Here is a 17,157-nt window from a genome sequence, read left to right on the forward strand (position 1 = left end):
TAATATATAATAATAATAATAATAATAATAATAATAGGGCTGTCAAACGATTAAAATATTTAATCGCATTTTTGTTGTCTGTCTATCTGTGTTGGCCCTGCGATGAGGTGGCAACTTGTCCAGGGTGTACCTCGCCTTCCGCCCGAATGCAGCTGAGATAGGCTCCAGCACCCCCCGCAACCCCAAAAAGGGACAAGCGGTAGAAAATGGATGGATGGATAATCGCATTTTGCTTATAGTTAACTCAAAATGAATCGCAGATAGGTATAATTTTTCATCATTATTAAGTGTATCCTAGGCAGATAATTTTCAGGGGGGGTGGCTTCATATTATTGCATGACAACATTTTAACCTTCCTTATTAATTAATAAAATGTAATATTGAGCCTGCTAATCATTCTGTAATTGAGGACTCGACTAGAAATATTGTGGCTGAAATTACACAATATTTCAGCCAGCCAGAAAAATGAGTGCCGTTATTAAAATTTATAACGGAAGAGATCACCAATGCAATAAAATAGCAAAAAATGTGCTGCTGCGGTGTTTATGGATTTAACAAAAGCATTTGACACAATTAATCACAGCACCTTAATAAACAAATTAGAAAGGTATGGAATCAGAGGGTTGGTCTTGAACTTGGTTAGAAGCTTCTTAACCAACAGGAAGCAATACGTGAAGATAGGCGAACACACTTGTACAGACCTGAAAATATTTTGTGGCGTACCTCAGGGATCAATACTTGGACAAAAATGGTTCAATCTTTATATAAACAACATTTTTAAAGTTACAAAGGATTTAAAGGTAGTATTATTTGCAGATGATACAACTGTGTTTTGTTCAGGAGAGAACACGCAAAAGCTAATACAAATAATAACAGAAGAAATGAACAAATTAAAACTATCTTTGAATCTCAGTAAAACTAAAATAATGTTATTCTGTAACAGTAGAAGAGAAAGTCAAACACAAATACAAATAGACAGAGTAGACATTGACAGGGTAAAAGAGAACACATTTTTGTGTTTAATAATCCACCCATCCATCCATTTTCTACTGCGTGTCCCTTTCGTGGTCGCGGGGGGTGCTGGAGCCTACCCCAGCTGCACACGGGCGGAAGGCGGGGTACACCCTGGACAAGTCGCCACCTCATTGCAGGGCCAACACAGATAGACAGATGACATTCACACTCACATTCACACACTAAGGCCAAGTGAACTGAACTGAAAATAGTTAACATGTTATTATTGCGTTAACTTTGACAGCCCTAAATAATAGTAATGCAAGTAACCATTTAAAAATATATGAACTGTTTTTTTTCATTAGTGTAGAACTGTTTACCATTGTACTGTAATTGGAAGGTAAATAACTTTGTTGTACTAAATAAATTAACAAACAAAAGAATAGCATGGACTCTCATTTGTATAAGTAGAAATTTAACTTAAAAAAAAAAAAAAAAAAATTTAAGTGCATTTTTCCCCCCAGTTTTGAAAAACTCGGTCGAGCGTTGTCGTTTTGTTTATTGCCATCACCTGATCACGGCATTCTCGCACGTTTTTCCAAGTTGATGGGCTAATATTGCCCATCGGATTTTAAGCTGAAATATTACCACGACGGGACATTTAGCTTCGTAATCACATTTTATTTCCTCCTAATTTTTGTCACTTTGCGGCACTTCTTACCAGTGTGTCGTGACCACGTAGGCTGTCTGTGCCTTCTGTGTGTGTAAACAAGATTGTGAATGACTGAAAAGAGGGCTCACTGTGTTCAGTTAATTCTAATATTAAATAAATGCGCTCAGAGCGATGCACGGAGTGAGCCCTCTTTCTCCCTGTTTGAAGCGAAAGACCAATAAATGCGAGGCTCAACATTTCTGATTGGCGAACATGGCTGTCATTGAAATGCCAATGACGATGGAGCGAAAAAGGAAAACCTCAGCCTCGATGTTGATTCGATGTCGATCAGTCGTGCAGCCCTAGTACAAGAATCATATTATTTACTTAATAAACCCAGCGTTTCTTCATATTTGTGTTTGCAAAGAGCATACAATAACACTCCTCTCTCTCTTGCTTTGGTAGCTGACCCGTCACAGGCTTGTGGACGCAGACGGGCTCATCAACCCTGGGGCCTTCTACATCTACCTGACAGCTTGGGTCAGCAATGACCCGGTGGCATACGCCGCGTCGCAAGCCAACATCCGCCCGCACCCTCCTGAGTGGCTCCACGACCGCACCGACTCCATGCCCGAGACGCGCCTCAGCAGTAAGTAGATTTGTGTTCACAGAAACTAGACTGACGCTCGTCATTTTACACACGTTGCAGCAGCACACGCTACTCACTGTTGCCCCTTGAGGAAGAAAGTAGTATCGCGAAAGAGAGATGGACGATATGACCTAAAATCTAGATCACAATATACAGTATATTGCAGCCTCTTGTGATAACAACATATTATTGGGCATATGATTAATAGAACCATTTCAAAACGATTTACAAAAGCTCGTAATTTGGCAGCATACGTATGCGGTAACATATTGCATCGTTTCCATTTGTATTATATTCTCAAAACTTTAATTATTTTACTTGTTAATTTACTGTTGTTATTTCTGTTGTAACATGTTTGTATCTGCACTTCCCTTAAATTGGAATAGATATTTATTATTCTGTTGTTTGGATACTTTACATTAGTTTTTGGGCGATACAACAAATGTGGGTATCAATCCAATACCAAGTAGTTACAGGTGCAGAGTATCGGTTATTAATGCTGATACTTCACATTTTCAAGATCATTGAATGATTACATGTTTAATGTAACATCCATCCATCCATCCATTTTCTACCGCTTATTCCCTTTTGGGGTCGCGGGGGGCGCTGGAGCTTATCTCAGCTACAATCGGGCGGAAGGCGGGGTACACCCTGGACAAGTCGCCACCTCATCACAGGGCCAACACAGATAGACAGACAACATTCACACTCACATTAACACACTAGGGCCAATTTAGTGTTGCCAATCAACCTATCCCCAGGTGCATGTCTTTGGAGGTGGGAGGAAGCCGGAGTACCCGGAGGGAACCCACGCAGTCACGGGGAGAACATGCAAACTCCACACAGAAAGATCCCGAGCCCGGTTTTGAACCCAAGACTACTCAGGGCCTTCGTATTGTGAGGCAGATGCACTAACCCCTCTTCCACCGTGACGCCTTAATGTAACATGTTTAATCATAATTATATTCAGACAAAAACAAAAGATAGGTGTGTAACAATATCAATCAAATAATATTGTTATGATTATTTCCTTTTATTACAAACAATAATTTGAGCAAAATAAAGTCAATGGTGCAAAGTAGGTAAACATAAGCAAAAACTACTAGTGGCTTTGATTTAAATCCTTTGGTTCTTACCCTTAAAGTTCTCCTGTGTCCTGGTACTAATTTCCTAAGTTGGTAAAAAAATAAATAACAAAAACATATTTTGCCGTAATGAAAACTATCAATCTAATCACTGTAGTACAGACCATAAAGTGATATTGTACTTGGTATCATTACTGTTGATACATGCTTTGTAATAGGTGTAATTTTGAATTTTTTATGGCATATGTTTTATAATATCCACAAAGTTCAGTGAGCAGGTTGTGTTATGTGTGACCATGTCTGTTGACATTTTGTGTTGGTTGGATTTTTTTTTTGTTGCACCATGACTAGGGGAGGTTGTTTGCATTGGGTCTTAAGTAAATGCTATGCATATTGTCTATCTAAGGTCATTGACCTGAATCATTCACGTTGTCCACTAAATGGTAACATATTAGCAGCATCAAATTGGTTAGACTATTAAGAAAAACGCAATTTACCTTATTTATTAACTCATGACGTCTCACAGGCCAGATTGAAGACGTCGGCGGGCCGCACTTGGCCTGTAAGCCATAGTTTGGATACCCGTGCGCTCAACATTTACAAAGTTGATTTTAGTTTTTGTGTAATACTACTAACAAACAAAGAGTGATTAAAAACGTCTTTGAGCGGGGATTCTCAAACTGTGGTACATGTACCACTAGTGGTAAGCAAGCTCCATCCAATGGTACGCCAAGGAATCAGGGTATGGCGTAGTGCGTAGAGTGGCCGTGCCAGGAACCTGAGGGTTGCAGGTTCGCTCCCCGCCTCTTGACATCCACATCGCTGCCGTTGTGTCCTTGGGCAGGACACTTCACCCTTGCCCCCGGTGCCGCTCACACTGGTGAACGAATGATGAATGAATGATAGGTGGTGGTCGGAGGGGCCGTAGGCGCAAACTGGCAGCCTCGCTTCCGTCAGTCTACCCCAGGGCAGCTGTGGCTACAAATGTAGCTTACCACCACCAGGTGTGAATGAATGATGGGTTCCCACTTCTCTGTGAGCGCTTTGAGTATCTAATAATAGAAAAGTGCGATATAAAATCTAATCCATTATCATTATTATTATAACCACTTAATTAAATATTATAATGACGTCACTTGAGCCCTAATCAAAGGTCCTTCTCAGCCAATTGCCACGCAAATCACACGCAAAACAATATTGATATTATTTATATTATTGATATTATATTTATTTTAGTACAATGTCTATTTAACTTTTCTGTTCAATTAATTTGATTTGATTTATTATTTAAGTTCAATGTTTTATTTTCCTGTATTCAAACACATTGTTACTGTTCAAACTGTATGTTACAGTAGCTAAAAATATTAAATATACTTGTTAAATAAAATCTTGGTCTTGTTTTTAGTGAATACTTAGGCCTACTACACTACTGCATTTTAATATTGGTCATTATTGTCAGGTTCAAACACTGATGACATCTATTAAACAGACGAGAAGCAAGGAATCATGCAGAGAGAGAGTTCAATTTGGCTCAATGAGGAGACACGTGTTTTGGGCTGTATTGTAGTTACAGATCCAAACTACGTTTTAAAGTCCAGCCCGCATGCTTCCTCTATTTATTTGGAAGGTCCCTGTTACATCACTGAAGCTGTCACTGAGGGAAGGGGGTAATCTGGACAACTCCAATTAGACACAATATATGATTATACAAAAACGCAAATGTGTTAACGCTGGTGCTATCGCCCCGTCTCTGCTTTGTCTGCGCCCGATGTTCGGCCTTGGCAGTCAGCAGGACGAGTCTGGACATAACACTGATAGAGACGGCTGGCAATCTTTTGGATTGCCAGCTTTGCACAGATACAAAAATACAGATAATAACTGTAGCAACGGCCCTTAAGCATAAAGTTGTGTGATAATATATATACATGATTATTCTAACAATTATGGTGGTACTTAGAGAGCCAAGTGATTTCTGAGGCGGTACTTGGTGAAACAAGTTTGTCTGTCTGCCTTAGAGCCACCTTAACACGTTTTCTCTTGCAACTCACTGCTGCCCCCTAAGGAAGACAGCAGTGCTACAAAACAAGGTGGACTGCAAAGTACATTTTTACATTATCTTGGTATTTTGGCTGAGTGGGAAAGCAAATAAAGAAACTGTACGTATTAGTAACATTAAATTACCAAGTTACCATATATGGTCAGATTTTTCCATAATAGTGGAATGTAAACACTGCACCACAAATAGACATCACCTTTTCTCCTTTAGTTGGCTGTGTGAAATTCAAAGACAAATCTATGTTGATATCATTGTAACCTCCTTACCACTTTTCCATTCCTAGTACTCGCTGCAGCTGAGTGAAAAACACCCCGGTCCAGTATATGGTTAATAAGTCTTTTTCTGAGGTCCAGTTGTGTATTCACTGCATATACGCCGTGTGGTTTTTGGTTATTTTCTCTCGTCTGCCTACTTCTTAGTCTCAAGTGAGCCAGCGGACGTCACTGTGCCACTGCGGTGGGTGTGCAAGATCAGGTTGCAGACCAAGGCGCGACTCACTGTGGTCGCTCTAATGGTGCCCGCGGTGAACGCTATAATCCGGACTACCTACCGTGGAGACCCCCGCCATTACGCACACCCTGTTCTCATTTCCCTGCCCCTCATGTGGACTGTAATTTACATAAAACAATAAATACAGTCATGTTGTCGTTTGATTCCACCCTGTGATTTGGTACCAAGAGAGGAAGCGCTCCACGGGGAAGGAACATGATTGGTTAACAAGGGGAGACTGAGTTTGCACAATTGGATAACAAGCAGGAAGTCCTTTTTCAGCAAGGGCAATATTATTGGATAAGCAACAGGAAGTGGTTGACAAGTCTCCTAATGGGAATTTAAAGTTGAGAGTATAATGCTGCACATGCTTACAGCGGCACAAATAGTTGGCGTTACATACGTATGCCCAATATATGCATCTTTAATACACTTTTACGTGACAACGCGAAGTTTAGGGCGTTGTAATGGCCGCCGATTCCGAAATTGCAATTACGCCGGATCAACATAGGCTCTGACACTCTGCTGTGTCTGGAACTGATAGACCCTCATTAGCCCGCCTGGCCCACAGACTTGCTGGGGTAGACTCAATGGAGCTCTGTTTCACACTGTCCCCCCCCCCCCCCCCTCCCAAACACACGCACACACACACACACCCACACACACAGATGTAGCTACTCCACAGGCTAGACATTGGCAGATTTGCCAAGATTTGCCAGATTTATCATCTGGAAATGTCATTAACGCTATTGTTTGTTTGTCAGTCCCGGCGGCCGAGCCCATCGAATACGCACAGTTCCCCTTCTACCTCAACGGGCTCCGAGAGACGCCGCAATTTGTGGAGGCCATCGAGAGTGTGCGGGCCATCTGCAGCAACTACAGCCGACAAGGCCTTCCCTCCTACCCCAACGGCTACCCGTTCCTCTTCTGGGAACAGTACGTTAGTCTGCGCCACTGGCTCATGCTGTCCATCAGCGTGGTGCTGGCCTGCACTTTTCTGGTCTGCGCCCTCTTCCTGCTCAACCCTTGGACAGCCGGCATCATTGTGAGTATCAGTAAAGACACAAATCTGAACAATCGAATAATCCTATTTCTGGCACCAATCCAATAGTGGGCAGCACACTCAACACATTTTTGCTAGCTAATGGTAATGGTTTTAGTTTGTTTGGCACCTGCGTACAAGGTTACATTGGAATACATCTCATGTTTATAATTTTACAATTCCACATGTCCGAAAGGAAGTAGGTAAAACAGATCTTATTTTATTCCTACTTTTTCTCCACATCCGAGCAATTAGTAAATATTTGTTCAATATACAGTAGACCAGACCTGGGCAAATTAATGTCCCGCCGGACATTCCCAAATAACTTTTTTAGATCTTTAAGATGGAAACTGTAGCTGACATTATGATGTGCAGTGATGTTTTCAAATTACCAAAACTCTTGAACCATACAACATATTTCAATGGTTCGAATCAGCGCTTTAGCATGATATTTTAGTGACTAGTGTTGTCCTGATACCAATATTATTTCAATACTTGTCGGTACTTTTCGATACTTTTCTAAATAAAGGGCACCAGAAAAAATTGCATTATTGGCTTTATTTTAACAAAAAATCTTAGGGTGTGGCGGACCGGTACTTTTCAGAGGCGGTATTTTACCGAATATGATTCATTAGTATCGTGGTACTATACTAATACCCGTATACCGTACAACCCTACTAGTTAATATGGTAATCTACATCACAGCAGGTCAGACGAGGCACCAAGCAGTGTGGGTGGGGAGCGTTTCCACGGAGTGTTTCCAGAGCCGCCAGCCTAAAATGCGAGTGTCAGGGACAGACACGGAAGGAGATTTTTACAACAAAGTTCTAAAGCTTAGTGATGTATCAGATATATCAGATTGTATATGTTTTTTGTTTTTTTACCCCTCTCGTTCATATTTCGCTGTGTTTGTTGCATTTGGCTTGATTGTAAAATATGTCGATTGGGGGGGGGTGTGACGTTCATATGTTCTCAATATTCAGGGTTTTATCGTTCATAGAAAAATTAAAAAATTCTATTCTGTTTTTAAGACGGTCTGTCATAAAATTTTTAGCTTTCAATCAGACTTTATTGTGAGGTTTTGTATTAGTTTTCCTAAAAATAGATATACCGGCCCCCAGACACATTTTTTTCTCTAAATTTGGCCCCCGAGTCAAAATAATTGCCCAGGCCTGCAGTAGACACTTGATTTACGAAGTGGTGGTTCTTGAACAAGGTTCATAAATTGAAAAAAAATGGTATAATGAAGCAAATGTCTCCGTAAGAAGCAATGTCAATATTAATAATGGTTCCAGTCTTGACAAAAGTTTATATTTTAGTAAAGCTTTGGACGCTTTAAACACAATTTAAAGTGCTATGCAGTACTATACAGTGTATAGCAAACACACATAACAAGGTGGTGATGGGTCAACTTTCTCTTTGACAATCCAAAACATCTACAAAGACAAGCTGAACTGTCCTGTATATGCTGCTCTGCCAACACGCGCAGACACACACAGAAGTCCCTTTGGTGTCCTCAGAAATGGTCAGAAATCACTAAAATGCTTAACTTTAACAACCATATTGCTACAATAACAAACATTTAAAAAAAACAAAGGAAGATCCACTTTACATTACATTGTCATCGGCAAATGAGCAGCTGACGAGAGGAGAAAAAGGAACTGACCGAGTGGGAGAAGGGAGGGGAGGGGGGGAAGAAAAGTAGTTACAAAATTAATAAATGAAGCATTCGTACAAAAAAAAATGGATTGCACAAAGAGGCTTATTTGGCTCGATCTTATAGTTTATAAATTGAAAAGTTCACAACAAGAGGGGTTGGTAAATCGAGGTTCCATTGTACAGTGGCAGTTGGTTTCAGTTGTTCTTATTTAACCATTATTCTGTAAAAAAAAAAAAAAATTAAAAAACTATAGAAATGACCCAAATCTTGCAATATAATAAATATTATTTAATATGTAAAAAAAAGAAATTTGTTATCCTGCTCACTGTACTTTTTTAATGGCCATGAAAACTGGAGATGTCCGATAATATCGGCCGATAAATGCTTTAAAATGTAATATTGGAAATTATCGGTATCGGTTCGGAAATTATCGGTATCGGTTTTAAAAAGTAAAATGTATAACTTTTTAAAACGCCACTGTATGTAGTGGTAGACGGACTAGGGAGAAGTACAGAGCGCCAATAAACCGTAATGGCACTGCCTTTGCGTGTCGGTCCAATCACATAATACCTACGGCTATTCACACACACAAGTAAATGCAAGCATACTTGGTCAACAGCCATACAGGTCACACTGAGGGTGGCCGTATAAACAACTTTAACACTGTTACAAATATGCGCCACACTGTGAACCCACACCAAACAAGTATGACAAACACATTTCGGGAGAACATCCGCACCGTAACACAACATAAACACAACAGAACAAATACCCAGAACCCCTTGCAGCACTAACTCTTCCGGAACGCTACAATATACACCCCCCGCTACCCTCTAATAAACATTGATTGATTGATTGATTGATATAAGTCAGATTGGCTTGAAGTTGATCACACACTTACTGTTGCTTTCGGATGTTTAGTTAAATGTGCGCTACTCCTTTTTTAGGGGATTGACAAGCACACATCAGTAGAATTTGAGTGGAATTGGTTTAAAGACAAAGACAAAACAAAACTTCTTAGCACGGGCAGCATTTCACAATCAATAGGCCATAAGTCATTGACCATTTTTCGAATCAATATGATACCAGTACTTTGATGTTATGTGTATTTCTTCCAAAGTGTAAGGGGTGCTACAAATGTCATTTTTTCCCCCAATACTACTGTGTGTGTTAGTTTTTCAGGTATATTAATCCACACCTCTCGACATTTAGTTGAAAGAATGCCATCCAAGTGTTTCCAAATGTGTATGTGTGGTCCAGGAGATGTCTCCAAAAGAAGAGCAGGAAGAGAGACTAGTCTGCTGAGTATTATTGTAGGCTCAGTCACCAGTGTTTATCTTGCGCTGTTTTGTTTGGGTCCATCTGTTTAGTCTAGTCTAACACTCCCAGACAGACACTAACGCTCTGAAATAGATGGGGAGAGGACACAACGTTTTGCTCTTGACTCTAAACCTATAAAGTTAGATTTTATTTCCATCCTCCCGACTCCTCCTCTCTTTCCTGTCGGTGGTGGAGTTTCCAAGGAGACACGCAAACACGCAGGCGTGTGTATACCTGCACGCATGCGGCTTGAATGTGCAAACATACCGGGACATAATTCACAGAAAAACATGTACACACGCACGTCGCTCTGGTTTTTCTCTCCGGTGGGCTGTATTTTATGGCAGGCAGCAGCCCCGGCCACCCGAGTTTTTTGGACACAAGGGGACAAGGCCCTTGTGTTCATCCGTCCTAGTCTTACCACAACATCAAAAGACAGGTTATGGAGAAATGTCAGGTTTAAGTGTTTGCTCTGTCCAGACTTCAGTAGCTTTGCTCACAAAATGTATGTGTGTGTGTGTGTGTGTGTGTGTGTGTGTGTGTGTGTGTGTGTGTGTGTGTGTGTGTGTGTGTGTGTGTGTGTGTGTGTGTGTGTGTGTGTGTGTACATATATACAGTTGTGGTCAAAAGTTTACATACACTTGTAAAGAACATCATGTCATAGGTGTCGTGAGTTTCCAATCATTTCTACAACTCTTATTTTTTTGTGATGCAGTGATTGGAGCACATACTTGTTGGTCACAAAAAACATTCATGAAGTTTGGTTCTTTTATGAATTTATTATGGGTCTACAGAAAATGTGATCAAATCTGCTGGGTCAAAAGTATACATACAGCAATGTTAATATTTGGTTAAATGTCCCTTGGCAAGTTTCACGGCAATAAGGCGCTTTCGGTAGCCATCCACAAGCTTCTGGTTGAATTTTTGACCACTCCTCTTGACAAAATTGGTGCAGTTCAGCTAAATTTGTTGGTTTTCTGACATGGACTTGTTTCTTCAGCATTGTCCACATGTTCTCAATGGGGTTTAAGTGAGGACTTTGGGAAGGCCATTTTAAAACCTTAATTCTAGCCTGATTTAGCTATTCCTTTGCCACTTTTGATGTGTGTTTGGGACCAAGACCCAATCTCCGCGCTAATGTTTTTAGGTTGTCCTGTTGATGAGTTTGAAGGCAATCCTCCTTTTTCATTGTCCCATTTACTCTCTGTAAAGCACCAGTTGCATTGGCAGCAAAACAGGCCCAGCGCATAATACTACCACCACCATGCTTGATGGTAGGCTTGGTGTTCCTGGGATTAAAGGCCTCACCTTTTCTCCTCCAAACATATTGCTGGGTACTGTGGCCAAACAGCTCAATTTTTGTTTCATCTGACCACAGAACATTCCTCCACAAGGTCCTATCTTTGTCCGTGTGATCAGCAGCAAACTTAAGACGAGCCTTAAGGTGTCGCTACTGGAGCAAGGGCTTCCTTCTTGCATGGTAGCCTCTCAGTTCATGGCGATGCAAAACACGTTTGACTGTGGACACTGACACCTGTGTTCCAGCAGCTTCCAATTCATTGCAAACCTGCTTTTTGGTGGTTCTCGGTTGACTCTTGATCATCCTGACCAATTTTCTCTCAGCAGCAGGTGATAGCTTGCGTTTTCTTTCCTGATTGTGGCAGTGACAAAACTGTGCCATGCACTTTATACTTACAAACAAGTGTCTGCACAGTTGCTCTTGGGACCTTAAGCTGCTTTGAAATGGCTCCAAGTGATTTTCCTGACTTGTTCAAGTCAATGATTTGTTTTTTCAGATCTGCGCTAAGTTCCTTTGACTTTCCCATTGTCACGTTTGTAACCGAGTCTAATGACTGCATCACATGAGCCCTATTTAAATGGGCTCAGAGAAGTCAACAGGTGTCGTCAATCATTAATCACTCACATGAAGTTAAGAGGCCATGCCATGGAGCTAATTTGATTTGATTGTAACTTTTCTACATCACCAAAATTGATAATGTATGTTGCTGTATCTATACTTTTGACCCAGCAGATTTGGTCACATTTTCAGTAGACCCATAATAAATTCATAAAAGAACCAAACTTCATGAATGTTTTTTATGACAAACAAGTATGTGCTCCAATCATCAAAAAAGAGTTGTAAAAATTATTGGAAACTCAAGACAGCCATGACATTATGTTCTTCACAAGTGTATGTAAACTTTTGACCACGACTGTATATATGTATATACATGTATATACATATATATAAACAGACACACAGACATATATACCGTATTTTTCGGAGTATAAGTCGCACCGGAGTATAAGTCGCACCTGCCGAAAATGCATAATAAAGAAGGAAAAAAACATTATGCAACTTTCATAAACTATGAAAAAAAACTGAGACTTATAGTCCGAAAAATACGGTATATATATATATATATATACACATATATATATATATATATATATACACACAAATATATATATAAATATATATATATTTGTGTGTGTATATATATATATATATATGTGTGTGTGTATATATATATATATATATATATATATACACACACACATATATACTGTATAAATAATCGAACACTGTTAGAACTTGCATAATACAATTAGAGTCACACCACCTTGTGGACGATTATGTACATAGCCTGTGTTGGCTGACTATTTCCACATACGCACACACACTCACACACTCACACTCGGTGTTCCCTTCTTTGCCCACCCTTTTCAAAGGATTTGGGCCCCATGTAACCTGACGCCTGTCAGCTGATAATGGCATTTACTCAAGGTTCCTGTCCCTGGCCTCAGTGGTCTCCATATGCACACATACATTTCTCCCACACGTGCTGGTACTACTTACAGTACTCTAACACATCTGTAGGATCCATCCACATTTTGAAATAACTATATTGTGCTTCCACGTAGGTGCTGGTGCTGTCTCTCATGACAGTGGAGCTGTTTGGCTTCATGGGGCTGATGGGAATCAAGTTGAGTGCCGTCCCCGTGGTCATTCTTATTGCCTCTGTGGGCATCGGGGTTGAGTTCACTGTCCATGTGGCGCTGGTACGCATGCAAACAAAGAGATGTGCTTTAGTTGGCTACGTTCTAAAGAATGAGAGCTGAAAGTATGTGTGTGCTTGTGTGTTGAAGGCCTTCCTGACAGCAATAGGGGACCGTCACAAGCGGGCAGTGCTGGCACTGGAGCACATGTTTGCACCGGTGCTCGACGGGGCTTTCTCTACGTTGTTGGGTGTTCTGATGCTGGCAGGATCGGAGTTTGACTTCATCGTCCGGTGAGTTGACACTTATGGATGTGTTATGCTACAAGCTGACAGGATTGCCCCTACACGGCTCGATGTATGAGGGTCTTTGTGGCGTCAGCAGACCACTGAGACCATGCCTCAACCTGCATGTTGCACAGGAATCTACCTGAGATGCTGGTCATGCATGAAGAGGGCCCGCGCCCTCTTTGCTTTCCCCCTGTAATCCTCTTTATTTATGCTGCCTGAATAACACCTCTTTTTCAGCTAGTTCTGCGGTCTTTCTCTTACACATCCCTAATCTGCTTTGTCTATCCTTCTCTCTCCTATCGACCCATAACAATTGATATAAGAAGTGAGACGTGTAACCAGGACGCTATCAAATGGCCTCACAAATTATTGTCTTGGGACACCCAGGCGACACATTTGTGGAAAAACCCCAAAGATGTGTGAGGCACGAGAATGAACCCCTGAAAAGAATGGCAGAGGAGGGATCATGGTAAACCATAAGGTCATCTGTGGTGTGCTCAGTATGAAAGATCCTTAGGATCAGTAACCCCTTTGTGAGATGGGTTTGGTACATGTTGGATTGGAACTCAATAGACGTGGGGTAATGCTCTTCTGGTGTCAGAAGTGGGATAAGTAACAAAAAATCACTATAGTGATTGAATAGGGCTTCTGTTCAGAACCTGTGTTTTAGCCATGCTGTGTAATCTGCTTCTCAGTTTCTGTAAAAATAAATGGTGTCAGAAGTTGGATGAATAGTGAGTCTATAGCATGGCTTTGGGACAGGTTACACCTATGTAATAGACCCCAATGATGTGTGAGGCATGAGAATGATTTGAATGGGGCAAATGTGGAATCTGCTCCTTTGACATCCCATAAGAAAAGTTTTCAGAAGTGGGATGAACCGTGAGGCTATACTATGTCCTTGCAAAAGGACCTTTTAGGACAGGCGACACCTGCGTGATAGATGTGTGAGGAATGAGAATGATTTAAATAGAGCACCTGTTTTTTGTCTCACCTCTACTAGCAATGCGTGAGGTACATTGCGGTTTGGAACTCAATAGACGTGGGTTTAGATTAATACTCTCAACTCTGCTGGTGTCAGAAGTGGGATGAGTAACAGTAAATTTCACAAATGACCCTATACCTATAGTGATTGAAATAGGGCATCTGTCATGAACCTGTTTGTTGTAGCCATGTTGTGGAAACTGCTCCTCGGAGTTTCGGTTAAAAGAAATGGTGTCAGAAATTGGATGAGCAGTGAGTCTATACCATGGCCTTGCAAAGGACCCGTTAGCATTGTTAAAATAAAATAAAAATCCTTAGATTTTACAGAAAACAACTGGCAGTTGAGTCACCCGGATTATACTGTTAAAATAGAAGTGGTACAGTTTGTCCACTTGCAGTGATGCTCTGTAAAAACCTGGCTGTAGATTTAGGGAGCTGAGCTTTTTTATTGTAAAAATAACTGGTAGCGATTTTCAATTTAGAATAATTCGGTGTAAAAACCACTGGTAAAATTCTGGCCTCTAAGCTACCAGATTTCTTACCGTAAAATCTACAGTTTCTTTTTTTTTTTTTGCGTACGGAAGGTACAATTGGCATTAAAACAAGTTATGTTGGTACACCAGCACCAAAAAAGGTGGGCAGCTATGTGAGATTTTGCCATGTCCAGGGTAGGCCTGGGGACAGAAGAAGGGTTGAAGGTCACGAGAAGGAGGAGGATGGAGTGGTAAAAAAATTTATAAATAAATAAATAAGGGGAGGGGGTTAGAAGAGCAGGAACATCCTTTTGAAATCTCTTTCAGCTAGTTTTAACAACCCTCACTAGACATTTATAAGCATAGTGGGGAGAGGACGCACAGGCTGGGGGGGCTCAGAACGCAGCTGTGGAAAGCCTGGTGAAGTGGAAATTAAAGCCGACACACTGTGGGGGCTCTGTGTCAGGGGTTTATTTTCTGTGTGTGTGTGTGTGTGTGTGTGTGTGTGTGTGTGTGTGTGTGTGTGTGTGTGTGTGTGTGTGTGTGTGTGTGTGTGTGTGTGTGTGTGTGTGTGTGTGTGTGTGTGCGTGTGTGTGCTCTCGTAAGCACAGGTCCAAATAGGCTGCCATACAAGGCTGAAGAAGACGAGGCTGAAGACGAGGAATGATTCTATACGTTCACGCCGGCCAGAGTGTTATGAGAAGTTTCCAGTGAGCTCAGTGAATAATTTCAGTATGGTCGCGTGAAGCCGCAACATGAGGTTGCTGTGTAATTTACTTGGCCTGCTCCTTTAAGAAAAGGCAGCGCTCATCACTGTGAGGTCCATGTAACCTCCAAACACGCAGACTTCAGTCACTTCTTCCTCCTCCTCCTCCTTCCAAAGTACGCTCGCTCCAGCCTGCTCTCTGACCTTGTAATCATGAGGGTCAACGATGGCGTGCCTGCCAGCAAGAGCACGCACACACACACACACACACACACACACACACACACACACACACACACACACACAGAGAGAAGGCCTTCGGGAGTCTTCTCTCCTCACGTCCAGTGGTGTGCTCTGGTTTCGGACTCAGTCCCGGGCCTCCATTTAGAGGTTCTGCTGTTGTCTGAGCAAACAAAGCAGCGCCCCCAAGACGGCGCAGTAACAACAAGGCCTGCTCGTATTTTTCCTGCTTGCACTGAAAAGAGTGTTTCCCCTGACTTTTCTCCGTCAGCCCCTGTGAATGTTTTCATTCTAAACAGCACGGCGGGGGCACTGAGCCCCGGTATGTGGGCCGCACAGACGCGTGTATGTGTGTGTGTGTGTGTGTGTGTGTGTGTGTGTGTGTGTGTGTGTGTGTGTGTGTGCATCTTAAAGGTGATGTAGGCTTAAGCTTCAGATTCTGCATGCTGACTCTGTACTTTTCTAGGCACCGTCCAATTTCTGCCCGCTATTAATTGGTATCAATTCACGTAAAATTCACCTGTGCCATATTTCCATACCTTTGGCCGGTTGCGGAATAAACACCGGCTCAAACACTTGCAAAGGAAACAAGCACTCAAGCAGCATTCAGAGCATTCATCCAAACTGTCTCAAGGTAATGTTGCATTTTTCAAAGCTAATAAAGCAAGTACCGTATTTTTCGGACATTAAGTTGCTCCAGAGTATAAGTCGCACCGGCCGAAAATGCATAATAAAGAAGGAAAAAAACATATATAAGTCGCACTGGAGTATAAGTCGCATTTTTGGGGAAAATTTATTTGATAAAATCCAACACCAAGAATAGACATTTGAAAGGCAATGTAAAATAAATAAAGAATAGTGAACAACAGGCTGAATAAGTGTACGTTATATGACGCATAAATAACCAACTGAGAACGTGCCTGGTATGTTAACGTAACATATTATGGTAAGAGTCATTCAAATAACTATAACATATAGAACATGCTATACGTTTACCAAACAATCTGTCACTCCTAATCGCTAAATCCGATGAAGTCTTATACGTCTAGTCCAGTGGTTCTTAACCTTGTTGTAGGTACTGAACCCCACCAGTTTCATATGCGCATTCACCGAACCCTTCTTTAGTGAAAAATAAAATGTTGTTTTTTTTCAAATTCAAGACAAAGTGATAGGTTTTTGGTAACACTTTAGTATGGGGAACATATTCTAAGTAACAAAGACTTAATTTAGAGTTTTTTTAACACTAGGGGAACATATTCTAAGTAACAACGACTTAATTTAGAGTTATTTGGTTAGGGTAAGGGTTAGGGTTAGGGCCAGGGTTAGAGGGTTAGGGTTATAATAAGGCCATGCCGAATAAGGCATTAATAAGTACTTAATAATGACTAGTTAAGAGCCAATATGTTACTAATTTGTATGTTAATAAGCAACTAATTAATGGTGAATATGTTCCCCATACTTAAGTGTTACCATGTTTTTTTACCGGTGCACAAAATGAACCATGCATGAACATCACCTTGTTCAAAGAACAAAACCAACACAGTGCATAAACTCACA

The 17,157-nt window shown here is 41.1% G+C and overlaps 1 protein-coding gene across 3 annotated transcripts in view; it reads left to right on the forward strand.

The window, feature by feature from the left end:
- Positions 1 to 17,157, forward strand: part of ptch1 (patched 1) — a 159,338-nt gene that overhangs the window by 127,364 nt on the left and 14,817 nt on the right. For all 3 annotated transcript variants that reach the window (XM_061928961.1, XM_061928959.1, XM_061928962.1), the window contains exons 17-20: positions 2,072 to 2,255; positions 6,650 to 6,930; positions 12,833 to 12,970; positions 13,058 to 13,200. In XM_061928961.1, the coding sequence (XP_061784945.1) occupies positions 2,072 to 2,255; positions 6,650 to 6,930; positions 12,833 to 12,970; positions 13,058 to 13,200 (746 nt within the window). The remainder of the gene's footprint in view (positions 1 to 2,071; positions 2,256 to 6,649; positions 6,931 to 12,832; positions 12,971 to 13,057; positions 13,201 to 17,157) is intronic.

Source organism: Nerophis lumbriciformis, linkage group LG33, assembly GCF_033978685.3.
Source record: "Nerophis lumbriciformis linkage group LG33, RoL_Nlum_v2.1, whole genome shotgun sequence".
Taxonomy (NCBI): domain Eukaryota; kingdom Metazoa; phylum Chordata; class Actinopteri; order Syngnathiformes; family Syngnathidae; genus Nerophis; species Nerophis lumbriciformis.